The sequence below is a fragment of the Nymphalis io genome, chromosome 21 (genome assembly GCF_905147045.1).
Source record: "Nymphalis io chromosome 21, ilAglIoxx1.1, whole genome shotgun sequence".
NCBI lineage: Eukaryota > Metazoa > Arthropoda > Insecta > Lepidoptera > Nymphalidae > Nymphalis > Nymphalis io.
The window spans coordinates 1,581,565-1,596,377 of NC_065908.1; the positions used below are offsets into that span (position 1 = coordinate 1,581,565).

At 33.4% G+C, this 14,813-nt stretch overlaps 1 protein-coding gene across 4 annotated transcripts in view; it reads right to left on the bottom strand.

Moving 5' to 3' along the window:
- Positions 1-14,813, bottom strand: part of LOC126776812 (protein kinase C and casein kinase substrate in neurons protein 1) — a 109,312-nt gene that overhangs the window by 62,679 nt on the left and 31,820 nt on the right. Inside the window, exon 1 of one of the 4 annotated variants that reach the window (XM_050499612.1) lies at positions 3,051-3,109. The exons of 1 other annotated variant lie outside the window; for it this stretch is intronic. In XM_050499612.1, coding sequence (XP_050355569.1) covers positions 3,051-3,076 — 26 coding nt within the window. In that variant the 5' untranslated portion in view covers positions 3,077-3,109. Of the gene's footprint in view, positions 1-3,050; positions 3,110-14,813 lie in introns of those variants that run through there. 2 more of the 4 variants (XM_050499608.1, XM_050499609.1) reach the window with 2 other exon arrangements.

The window sequence follows — 14,813 nt, forward strand, 5'->3', positions numbered from 1 at the left end:
TGTTAGGTACTCTATGTTTTTTTATGTACTCCTGACGACGTGTATGCAAAACTTTACCATGATCGGTTGAATAGTTGATACAAGAAATTGTAACAAATAATCAAATAAACTGACTTTCTCCTAAACATAATACACGTTAGCATAATGACAGTAATAAAAGTTTGTACATTCCTTTTGATATCAAGGTTTTCTTAGTTAAATAGTTATTAATCTCTTGTGTATGATCTTTAACCTCTATAACACATCCTTACTATGTATATGCGAAAGTGAGTTTGTTTCTTACACTTTCCAGTCTTATGTACTTAACCGAATATTATAATTACCTCATACCTTCCTCCCCCTTGGGCGAGGCCGCAGAAACTAATAATATGTAAATATTAATCTCTGATGACATGAACAGCTCTTATGAAATTGTGGTGTTTTGCGAATTGCTCAGCGATAAAAGAAAACAGGTAATGGAAGTGATTTAATACAGACTGCGTGAGTTATGACGTAAGTATGTTTCCACTCAAGCGGAGTCAATGATGATAATTGTTTTACAATAAGTAAAGACTTACATATAAGTCACGTAAATAATTTATATATATCATACTGACGCCATATTTCAACAGTTCAGTACCATTTTCTGCTCTGTTTGTCAACTAATTTTTTTTTTGTTTTATTTTACTTAGCTTACTTACTTAGTTAGTCTTACTTATATTAACAATATATATATATATATATATATATATATATATATATAACAAGAGCAGAAACAATGCTGGAAACAGGTAAATTCATACATACATTGTTTTCTTAAAAAATTCAATAGTGATTACGACCGAATCTGGTTACCGAAAGAACACCAGTTCTTAGAAAACACGTATAGATAATTATTGGGAAGCATAAAGTATTCGATGAACGGCGTCGTTTTATAGCTATGCGGCCTTGATCTTTCGATGAATGAACATGCCTTATACGAAGTTACTCGACTATTTGTATAGGTTTTTTATTATGTTTCCAACTAAAAATGGAGATATCGCTCACGTGTCAAGGGCGTAGAAAATCTTAGAATAATGTGTCGCAGAGGTTGCGTAAGGGTCACAGTATTAGCTTTGTGCACAACGTACACGTTCTATTACAATACATCGTAAAAAAGTAACTATTATTTACTATATATATATCGTAATTTCATTCTTCGTTTATGCAATGCTACAAATATAAAAAACTAATTATGAAACATCAATGTATTCGTTTTTAAATCTAAACAGGGTTTGTTCTCTGATAACTGCGTTTTAATGCTAAATTAATATATATTGGACTGCCTCGTTGGTCGTGTGGCTATATGTAAGGTCGCAGACCCCGTGGTCCTGGGTTCAAGTCCAGGTCGGGCCAATAAAATGTTATTGAAATTTCCTGTCGAAAATTCTCAGTAACAGCCCGGAGTCTGGAAGTTGGAAGTGTGTACACTCGAGTGCCTCGGAAAACACGTAAAGCCGTTGGTCCTGCGCCTGCACTCTTTTCGGTCGTGGCGGATTACCGTCCCATCGGATTTTGAGAATTAGGGAATAGAGAGTGCACCTGTGTTTGCGCACATACTTGCACTATAATATGTCCTGCGCAGTTGGCTTATCTTTCTTGAAATTGGCTGCCGTGGCCGAAATCGGCCTGGAGGACATTATTATTATAACATATTTTGATGGTTACGCTTAACAATAAATCACTTATCGTTAGTAGACTTTTATCACACCCAAGGAGTTGCTCTATTCTACTCGGAACAATCAGCCTATGTATGTAGATAATAATAATTATACTATATATTTTATATGATACATAGATAGATTGTACGTATCTGCCTCTTATTTGTCTGTCTAAATAAAGTTTTTCCTTTCTTATTAAATACTTTATCACAGGTTACAGAAAGAAATGTCAAAAGAGAATTTAGTACACTTTCTCAGAGGTGCTTTTTTTAAATCTATTCATGGGATAAGCTTGCTTATTATATACTATTTTTAATTACAGTAATAATTTAATTATTATGTTTGCAAGACTATATACAGATCGTAAAACTATTTAAAAAATCGATGCAATCATCTATATGCAGGTATATATCTACTGTTGTGTTCAGTAATTATGTGTAATCGCATCACGTCTTTTGCTTACGTCATTTGCGGATACACATTGCATCATTTGTGCAAATGAATACATATCTATGTTGTAAGGTATGTTGAAATTCAGTGGAATTTTTAAATTGCTCGATTGCTTACGCATAAAAAATATCCAATAATTTTAATATAAACAATTTTTTTGACACATTTATACCGATCAAGAAAAAAAAATATTTTTTTACTTTCGTATATAAAGATAATATTAATCATTTGATACAAAATATTCAATAGGTGATTATAAACCATGACACATTATCGTTTTGTGCTTCAAATTATCACGTAAAACGTTGTTTAGCGTCTAAACAAGGTTTATAAATAAGGTCGTGATTGTTTAATAGCGAAATATCTTAAAATCAAACTCTTTTAGTAGTCATATCAGTGTTGGTTGTACAGGCAGAGGGATCGACAGTTACGTTTGTTTAAAATATTAATTATATTAATATATCCTGTGTGAAAATTTATGAATAATAACTACGCCTTTATATGAAATGTTTAATATTGTATGGAAATGTTTTATTTATTTATTTATTTTTTTTATATTCGCCGGGAGGGCAAATGACTCTACTCCACCTGATGGTAAGTGGTAGTAGAGTCCAAACGCGACGACGGCCAGTACAGACGGGAAAAACGTTCTGCACTAGCCGCCTCCGCCTTGCCGGCCCGCAAGATGCCTCTTCACGCCTCGTTTGAAGGAGATTATGTCTTTATTTACAAATTTACAAACATTATATAAAACAACAGTTAGTACATATAGTATGTAAACGCGGCCATATCACTTACAGTGATCTCTTCCATGCGAACTCTATAAAAAAATAATTTTTTTTAGGCAACCAGTGTGAGGTCCTTCGTTATTAGCTATTCAGACACTGGGATTAAGGATTTTTGAACACAAGCTATGCTTACCCAAAGTACTGCAGCATATGTTGCATCTTGCCATCGCATTTTCTAGCTCGCCTCCGACTTCTCAATTTAGCCATTATTTAAATACACGATCACTGTTTAATCACTATGCAAATTTCTACACAATCACAACAATTGAACGAGATAAACTTCAAATAACACCTAAAACATTCAACTTAACTAAACTCAATCGCATCGTTATCAAAAACTCGTATCAGTTATCTCATTAAGACGTAAATAATGAGTGACCGTCATGAGTCATGCGGACGGAGGCAGAAACACCTACAGCTCAAAACAAGTGGTAAACAATGACACATAAGCACACATACATATATATAAGACATGTTTTATTGTGAGAACAATTAAAAGTATATAATATGTGAACGTCGAATGGAAGTATAATTAAATAGGAAAAAATAGCTGAACACAAGGACTTTATTATAAACACGTACATGAAGAAACAAAATTTATTTAACTTGAATGTATTGTCACAAGCACCAAATGTTTAGCTTAATCGTTTTGTGTAATTGTTTTTTTTTTTATGAAATAGTTAAGCGGACTGTCAAATGGGCCACCTGATGACAAGGTTACCACTGCCCTTAGACACTGACGATGAAAGAAATATATACCATTTCCTTCATCACCAATGCGCCACCAATGTTGGGTATCAATATGATATATCCCTTGTGCCTGTAGTTACATTGGCTCGCTCACCCTTCAAACCGGAACGCAACAAGATGAAGAAGAAGTGTTAAGACGAACACAAAGTCCTACCACCAAGTGAAAATCAGTTACAAGATGTGACCCACACATACTATAGTTCTATAAATAAACGTTCTCAGCGACTCCTTTAAGATTTCTTTGTCTATTATAATTTTAATAAGCTTACTAGCTCACACCATGATTATTATATTATATAGTAAATAGTAAAAGAGTAGGAACCATTCTCTCTTCGGTACATTGTCATCAGTCGTTAGTTTTTAAATGAAAATGATCTTGAGCCTTATGTTCAGAAACTACGGGTACGTCTTGTCTTAGCGATGATGTGAAGTAATGAATATGTATTAAAAAATTAAATGCAATATTTACAAGTATCCGGAAATAAAGCGGTATGGGTAATGGAATGAAAAAAATGAAGATGAATACGATTCATATGCTAATCAATGGTAGATTGTGAGTGATGACAATTTTTACATCTGTGTGCCAATTAAAAAAACGTGTTAGCCAGTACCGTCACAAAAGTATGTAATTTTATAAGTCGTGGTTTTACATACATTGGTCGGTGTAGTTAGATTTATACCAGTACCATTAACTTTCGGCACTGTGACCTCTTAGAAAAAAAAAACCAAAAAGAATTCCTCTTCCAAAGTAATAAGTAGACATATAAGACGCTTGGCAAACATTTTGTAAATTCAACTATATCGTATAGCTATTTCAATATTTTACGCAACACTTAAAAAAATTCTAAAAGTATTTTGTATCTAAAGATTGTATCAGTTTGTATTGTTGAAACGCTACGTGATCTATTCATATATCATTTTTAACTGCATTAGATAATGGAACACGATTTTGTCTGTAAATCAACTTTAATTGAGCGTAAACAGTTTCATAAGTTCTCAAAGCGAGCTGTTAAAGTAACTTGGAAGCCTTTTATGTTATGTAAAAAATATTTAGATAAGATTACTAAGAAATCCTCCACGGGAATATTATGTCGTTAGTCTGGAAACGAACAAAATCATCCGGACTTAGGTATAGCTCACTAAATATATTTGGTAAGATATAGAAGTATTTTTTATCTTAAGCTGTGATAATCCCGCGAACATGGAAGGTCAGTTATAGTAGTATAACTATTCATTTATTTATATAGGCACCCAAACAGAATATAATTAGGACATAGATTAAAATTACGAATTTTAAACAATTTTAAGCCAGATTATATTCCTAAACATGTGTACACGGCATGCTCATTTGAATAATATGAATACAGACAGTTGCTCTTTATAAAATAATTCGAATTCATTGTAACATAAGAGATTCTCCTGACCGTTCTAGGCCACTGTTGCCATTTTTCAAGGGAGACTATTCATCTGTACAAATATACATACATACATATGTCTTATATTTGCACAAGTGTGCTCACAAACTCAAGTGCACGCCTTCACTCATAATCCAATGGGAAGGCAAATCAATACGATCGAAAATAGTTCAGGAGCAGGACCAACAGCAAAAAACTGCCAAGTTCTAGTCCCCGGACTGCTGCTTAGAATTTATCGACGGAAATGAACAATAATTTTGTACTGACACGATTACGGTGTTTGAACTGCAGTGGTAGAGCTTTGTGCAAGCCCGTCTGGGTTGGTACCACCCACTCATCAGATATTCTACCGCAAAACAGCAGTACTTGTTATTGTTGTGTTCCGGTTTGAAGAGTGAGTGAGACAGTGTAATAACAGGCACAAGGAGCATAACATCTTAGTTCCCAAGGTTGGTGGCGCATTGGCGATGTAAGCGATGGTTAACATTTCTTACAGTGCCAATGTCTATAGGCATTGGTGACCACATACCATCAGGTGGCCTATATGCTCGTCCGCAAACCTATACTATAAAAACTTTAAAAAAAGAAAAAAAACGAACCCAGAACCTCGGCATCTGCGGCTTTATGTGCTTGTTACTAGACCAATCAATGCGTAATATTAATAAACAAACAATAATTCAATTTGACAAGCAAACATTATACAATGACGATGCGTCTAAAGTGTTTCCTTCCGCATTCAAATTCCGTCTGTCGAATAACTGTTATAACGATGTAATATTTCAAAATAGGCATTTGATGCTGTTGAATTAATTATTAATTCTTGCCTCTATTGAACTTCGAATCCAATTAGAGTTTCCTATTTGTTAAGCTTGTAATATATACTTATTTCATTAAAACAAACATTATTTATATTCAATTTATATGGATCTTGAGGATCACACATATGTATCATTATCGACGATATAAAATATTTAAATTCGAAGCGTATGTATAAAGTCCCAAATATTATAACCCGTGTGACGCGGCATCGGCATCCAGACATCTGATTAATACCTTGCGATGTATTCAGTAGCAAAACCTTGTTATAAAAACGTACCTTTATTGCACCTATCAAAACATTATTCATATGGATATTGTTTTTATTTGGTTAATGATATATTTAATATACGATTAATTATTATTGACAAAAACGTAAGATCCGTGAACTAAAACGGAATACGGGTGGTCTCAGATACTCAGGAGCACGTATGAGAGCGCTCTTAGACTCTCGGAACCGGTTACACTCGTCTAAGTATCGTTTTCATTGGACTTGAATCTCGGAAACCGGAATGAAGTATAAATGTGTATTCTGTTTTGTCTTCGCACTTGTATAATTATCGACGGGAGTTACAGCAGATTTACAATAAAAATAAAAACATATCGAGAAATCGACAAATACTGATTACCGCTTTAGATTCAGAAATTACAAAGCACTTTTAACACTGTTACCATATAATTACTTAGATATAAACTTGATCATTTTAACGCCTTTACTAAAAAGCGAAATACGTAGAAACGGTTAAATTACGCATAAAATCACACTATTAAAATAAAACGTTGACGAATTTTAATAACCGTAGAGCGTTGAGAACAATTATTTTTAGCACATGATGGTCATCACAAATTTTAGAATCTAGACATAATCGCTATTAAACATTCGTCCTATGTAATATTTATACACTACGACACTGTTCGCCGCACTTAAGTCGAAAATACAGAGCAAAAAACCTATTTAGCCACACGTTCAAGGTCACTCACGACGCGAGATAACAGGAAAACATCACTGCGTTTACAAAAAAAAAAAATCGGTATAATTCCTGCCCGAACTTCAACGATCCTCCACCGACGCCGAATGACACCATACTGTCTTGAAATTCTTGTTAAGGGAACGAAAAATTTGACTGAAACGATTCACGTTCGATTTTCGACTCTGTTCCATTCGACGAGAAAAATTTAACCGTTTTTGACGAAGAACACGAGCGGCCTTCTACAGAGCGATGATTCATCAAGATAATTTGTTAGCATGTTAGATGTTGTTATGCCATATTGAGATTTCGTCTCACCTGTAAGTGTTCGTTTTATTATTAAAAATATAAAATATGTCATTGACCTTAACGTGCGCAGCTTTTATAGGTACTACAGAGTAAACAGAAAACATCGATACAAAAAATTTATCATCATCACGATAAGGTTTTTTATTGAATTGTGTATTTTTTTTTCAAGCTTATTACTTACTTTTTATTTTAAGGCTTTTTTTTTATTAGCTGTGGTATATAATTGTTTTTTTTCGTACAAAAATAAATTTCCCTTCAATTACAACTAATAATATATACTAGTCAATACATTTTAAAAATGCATATTGTTGTTGTCAAATAGAGGGATCGAATATTTTCAAACCTATTTAGTCTACGGTTCTATATACGATTAATATTAAATAATAATAATAATGTCCTCCAGACCGATTTCGGCCGCCGTGGCCGAAATCTCAAGATAGATTAGCCAACTACGCAGGATATTATAGTGCACAAGTGTGTGCGCAAACACAGGTGCACTCTCTATTCCCTAACTCTCATAATCCGATGGGACGGCAATCCGACACGACCGGAAAGAATTCAGGCGCAGGACCAACGGCTTTACGTGCTTTCCGAGGCACGGGAGTGTACACACTTCCAACTTCCACACTCCGGGCTGCTACTGAGAATTTTCTGACAGAAAAACTCAATAACTTTTTATTGGCCCGACCTGGGAATTGAATCCAGGACCTCCGGGTCTGCGGCCTTATATCAAGCCACTAGACCAACGAGGCAGTCAAAAATTATATATAATAAATAAACAAAGTTATTACAATGTGTAGTGTTTAATATATATATATATATATATATACGGAATATACGGAACAGTAAGCATATTTACCTACTACGCTACTTTTATGCAAATAAACGTCTCTTATTGTAGCACAACTGTTACTTTCAGTTCATGCATAAAAGCGAAATACATGAGTCTGAGCGAAAATTCTTATTCTGCATTAAAATAACTCATAAGGACGGCCAACGGCCTTACGTGTGAACGTTGTATAGCGATTGTTAAGTTGAACACTGATTTCGCTTTTTCTTGTCATTATTGATTTGACATAAACAACAAATAAGACACATTATTTTTTACCTAATCAATAATTCTACAAAGCCGGAACAAATGAAGTTATCAATCAATCAATCAATCAACAGTTCAACATATGAAGTTAATTGATAATGAAATGACGTTGAGTTAGTTCCTAAGAGGATTAAGTTTGGCTCTATCTTGACGTTTTTAAGACAAAATTCGCGAAACTTTATTATTTACATGGCATGGATTTAAAAATTATTTAATTTCTTTCAAAGATATTGTTAGATAAATGTTTCAGGTTTTTATACAAACACTAAAATACGCAAATACATTTTGTTTCATTAAAAAGCAACTGTTTATAATAACTGATAAAGCTTTTGCCAAGCACGTTATGTGTCATGAATCCACGATGGTTGTCGTGTTAACAAGTACCTAAAGAAAAGTAAATTGAACGCATCGATATTATTTATTATTATTTTTATGATCAGTAGTAAATAAAAAGGATTTGCTACAACAGTACAGTAATAAATGTAAGAAAAAGGAAATACAAATAATATATATTTATGGCTTACATATTGTCTTCAAAAGATTTGACAAATTAATAAAATGATTATTATTATATAATAGAGACTTACTACGGTGAGTTATGATTTTGGGTGAGTGAGCACGGAGGCCGTTGCAACCGGGGCGGGGGAACGAGACGGGGATGGCTGAGACGTGAAAACAATCATCTAAGTCATGACCGTGACGCAGATGCATTGTTCGCGACTGTACGCTCGTGAGGATAGTTCTAATCAGATATAGGAAGGTGCGTTATTGCGAGATATTAGCTTGTAAACACTCAACAATTTAATTATAGAATCGTTGTGAGACATGATTGAGTATAGTACATATATTTTTGCCTCAAAGTTTCAACAAAGATTGATAATAATACAAATAATGTCTACTTCTAGTATACTTGTCAAAATCAAAATATTTATGCAATCATCTTTTGTATTTTAATTTTTACATTTAGAATAAATATGAATAATATATTTTCTCGATATCTATTACACTACAATTTCACGAAATTTTAGGAAAATTGCTTCGAGTTTTAAGGTGTAAAGTTAACACTTTAAAGGTCGAACAAAACATTATACTCGAGGAGAAATTTGCGGATGAGGGCTGCGTGATATATCAAAGTATCCTATAATTTAGAGAAACTTACAAGCCAACAAAAGTTCACTAAGTAAAGATGCTTACCCAGTTCACATCTGCGGTAAACTTCACCGCAAATATTTAAGGTCACGAGAGACGCCAACGCTTATGATAACAGCTATTGTTAACGTAACCGTTCTGACAGTCGTGCAGTTTGATATTGGGTCCATGAACTTGAGAGATCGAGCATTATATCATGCAATATCTGATCTTTATATATACCATCGAGACAAATTGACGAGCCGGTTGGCGTGGTTGGTAGATACTTGTCTTTTCACGCCGAAGGTTGTAGGTTCGATACCCACCCAGGACAGACATTGAAGAGGCATCTTGCGGGCCGGCAAGGCGAAGGCGGCGGCCGTCGTCGCGTTTGGACTCTACTACCACTTACCATCAGGTGGAGTAGAGTCATTTGCCCTCCCGGCGAATATAAAAAAAAAAAAGACATTTGTGTGCATGAACATGTCTGTTTGTCCTGAGTCTGGGTGTAATTTTCTATATAAGTATGTATTTACAAAAGAAAAGTAGTATATGTAGTATATCAGTTGTCTGGTTTCCATAGCACAAGCTTTATACAAGCTTAATTTGGGATCAGATGGCCGTGTGTGAAAAATGTCCCAGGATTATTATATTATTATATTAATTTATAAATGATATACACCTTCAAAATGAAACGACGCCTTCGGATCGTTCCAAAAATAAATAATATATATTATACTAAGAATTTTTTTCAATAAAGTAAAACTCTCAGTTCTAAGATGTTTTTTCCGAGCCGGTGGTGGTGTACCTAATCTTAAATAACGATTTTGCATTTGACTGCTATATTCTTGTCTGCAATATACTTTTATTTCTTTTTTTTTCTTTCAATGCCAATCATACGTTGTTCTATTTCTATTTTCACTATAAGAATATGAAATATAAATCAAGATCTTTTGCAAAACTTTAAAGCCTCAATAACTCACCGGTAGATGGTATTATTGATAGCATCGTGCCCACTTTAAGCACAAACTCGCTTAAATAGTGACTTAACCATTTGTTAATTAGATGAAAATATAAAATACTAGTAACACCGCCTATGTGTGGTATTTTTATTTATGTATGTATCTATTTTATTTCAGTACTCTACCGTGAACTGCTCTTTTCATTTATATAAAATATGCAAACCATTACTAAAAATAATATTAGGACACAAAACCCATACGATGAGTAGTAGAACATTATTTACAGTTTTTATAATCCATATGAATCTTTTAAAATGCTTTTCCTCGTATCTCCGTAGTGGACGAGAAGAAACGAGTATGTATGCTTTTTATTATGAAAATTATGACTCTTTCTTGTGACGCAGATAGCGCTGCTCCTTTTAATGATTTTTTACGAGAAAAATAAAACGCTTCTTTAGAAAACTTAAAAAAATATATTATCATGATTACGACTAAGAAAGTGAAAAGTTGCTAAAGTATTAAATTCATAAATTTCTCTTGCTTTCGCGGAGATGACGAAAATTATTTTAATAAAAGAACAGTTAAAAATATATTCATATATTTATTTTTGACATGGCTATTTTTCAATGTTACTTTTAACAAGTGTCTATATGATCTAGTTCATTAGTTTCTTTAAATCACCATCTTTGGTTACCGTAGAATATATATAATACGACAATTTTTTATTTCTGATAACCAAGAAGAACCCTTCTGTTAGTAGCGTCATCCTCCGTCAACCCGCCTCAAATGCTTTACGATTCAACTAATACTTTGGAATTGAATTAATTCATTAAAACTCTTTATATTTATATAAAATCACAAAGCCTGTAGATTTCCCACTGCTCGGTAGTTAAGTTCATAGAACAATAATCACGACATGAAAGGCCTGCTTTTAAGAAATGTTCCATCAACTGAACCATCGCGGCTCAGTTATTATTATATTTTATTTACGTCACACGAGAAAGTCGAGTAACACATATGTAGCACTAATATGTAGGCAAAAAAAACAAGTACGCCGTTATAAAATCAAATACAGTAATTCACGTTAAATTAAAAAGTACGAGGAAGATTTAATTATTGTAATAAAGGCAGATTTTAATGTGTACGGCTCGTTCTAGCGGCGGCCGGCAATTAACCTAAAAGCGCTTTATAAGCGACTTCCTTAATTCTATAGTTGCGAATCATTGTCGATGTTTTTAATTCGATATAATTACTTTATACTACTAAAACATATAAAATATTTGGTATATAAACTGTTCATTTGCGATAATTAGCATACTTTTTTTTGAATCAAGTTTTCATTACGTCTTTTGTTATACATTTAGCTTGAATTAGAATTGGCTTTGAATGTTTTTAGTTAATATAGTAACATAGTTAAATAAAATGATTTATAGTCTTACCGCTTTTCGTTAGGCTGATTTTGATAATATTTGTGTATTTAGCACTAACTTTTTTTATAGAATAGGAAAGTGGACTTGCATATGGGCCACCTGATGGTAAGTGGTCACCAACGCCCATCACCAACGCCCATCGCCATCGTTAACCATCGCTTACATCACCAATGCGCAACCAACCTTGGGAACTAAGATATGACGTCCCTTGTGCCTGTAATTACACTGGCTCCCTCACACTTCAAACCGGAACACAACAGTACCAAGTATTGCTGTTTTGCGGTAGAATATCTGATGAGTGGGTGGTACCTACCCAGACGAGCTTGCACGAAGCTCTACCACCAGTAACTGTTATAACTGTTTTATCTTAGAAAATACTTTTATAATATACAGTTTGGTATTTTCCATATTTGTTAAAAGCATTGCCCTTAATATTATAATCGTTGTGGGCGAAATATGTTTTCGCTTCTAATTAAGTTTTCTGGTATTCCAACTGTAAAACCAATTTAATTCGAATTTCGAATTTGTTCTTACAGAAAAGCCCTATTAGTGCCTACTGTCCGTTCTGCTCGGCGTTAATTAAAATGTTGGTAATGATTTTTTTTTATGGACGATTATAGTAACGTCCATCTTATTACGAGACATGATCAACTGGAATAGAAAATTTAATTAAAATCTTTCGAGCGCGATTGAGTAACAAACCTCCCAACACACGACCTTTCGCATTTATATCCTTAATTAGTTAATTAATCAGTGAGATTTCTAATGCCACCTTTAATAATATAATTAATTGCAGTAATTTTAATTTACAACAGCAGAAGACCTATTAAGTGATTTGGATTAGGTATAGATAATGTTATTTTTTTTAATTAATCAATATTATTTGATTAACTGCAATATATATGTATTGTTCTCTATTTTATATACAATTTATAATAATATATTTTTATACTACTTATTTCTATATATTTACTCGAGTTTAATTCAGTGGTTTTTTTCAAGTTATAAATAAATACACCTAATAGCAATACCAACATAATCGACAGATATAAGATATATCCTAGTAGGTAATAAGGTATATCAAGGGATTACGTGTTATTATTATAATTATATTGGAACTGTTGGAAGTAATCTTTATTATATGCGGGATAAACATATGTTGTAGACTACACCTTATAAAGGCATTTTAATTTATTACGGGCACCCAGCGGGCAAGCGTTGTCGAGAGGACGAATTTATAGCTACGAGATATGGCGTCTAAAAAAGATTCCCATCTATCCGAGGGAATATTTTATTAGAATGTTCTCCAGCTCCATCTTGGTTAGATGCTTTTTGTGTTCATGGAAACGTATGAGGTTGATATTATATAGCTTTAGTAAGTAAAATGCAATGATAAATCTTTAGTAGCAATAGCTAGCTGTCCCGACTTTTTTTTTAACGCTGGAAAAACGCGTTACGCGTTTCCCCCACGGGAATAGTGGGGGGGGGGGTATGTGGGGCTCGCCGGTGTCCAAGGCGCCGAGTGCGCCCTGAACATCGGAATACCCACTAAAAACCAGCGGTACACTTTCAGTCTTAAGGAGGAGCGCCACGGGATCACTTTCGCATGCTACCGTGATGAAGCTGTCCTGACTAGCTCAAGCTAAGTTAGTATGTATTTACAAAAATTTCGTCAATCGAATAATTATTTTGCCACCACAATGATGTAAAAATATTATAAAAGTATTGTTGCAAAGGTCACTAAGCAATTTCGATTTAAGTATTAGGAATTTTCTACCCGAATTTGAGCAGCGTGGTGGAATAAGCTCTAAAGAATTTCCTCAAGAGAGGAGCCTTAGTCCAGCAGTGGGACATTTACACGTTTACAATTTTTACACTTACAATTACAAGGTTTTTTTTTTAAATTAGTATGCGATACTGTATTTATTTAATTAAAAACTTTACTTTATAAAATAAACAATTAACTAACTTCATATACGCATTGCGGAATCAGTGGGAAGCAAATCCTTTTACGTATTTAATTAAATAGGTCTGTATAAGTCCTATCTAGTCAAGATGCTTGTATATTATGTAATGGACAACACGCTGTGACCGACTCGATCCGCCAATCATTCAAATATTTTAATGTCTCATCCACGATTCCTTCTGTCTTACAACCATAAATTAGTAATTATTTAAACTCTAGATTTAATATCGAAAGTATTATTAAGATACTTAGTAACTAGTAGTTATTTTTACTTAGCTTATATCTGATAGCAATTTAAAAAGCAATATTCTAAAAAAAAATTAAGAAGGTCAATAACCTATCGGTTGATTTTTGCCCACGAAATGAAACTATTTCGAGTACCTTTGATGTTATTTATTTTTTGTGATACGTAATTAAAACTTTTAGAATTTTAGCAGCTTATACCCCTTTCATAAAAGAAAATCAAAAGTGAATATTTTCACAATATCTAGGGTGTAACGTATATGAAATCGAAGAAATGAAAAAACGAGTGAAAAATCATTGACAGGTAGGTATATGTAGTTTGCTAATTCTATGACAGATTCCGTTGTTGGATGCAGACTGAAGATTGATCTTATGATCGATACATATTTAACACTCTGATTGAAAATATATTATTTATTTCGGCGGCAAGACGTAGAGTAAACTCTATCGTGCAATCAGGTAAAACACACAACAATTATATTCATTTTAAGTTATCATAATTCATCTTAAGTCGTTTAAAAAATAAAACGAATCTGTCTTCCATTGATTCAATCGATTCAATTGTGTAACGAAGCTTACAATAGGACTCGTTACACATCAAATACAATTTTTTCTTTGGTCTCGAAATCTTCGACATCTAATTTAACTCAAAATAGTTGTAGACAATAATATAAATTATAGCATATTTCAGATAAATGACTGAACAATTTCTACATCTGACATACAATAAATAATCGTTAACTCGAGTACGTATCGCCTTCAATCAGTTAGCAATTTGTACATACGAGAGCGCGCTGCGCTATTGTTTGACGT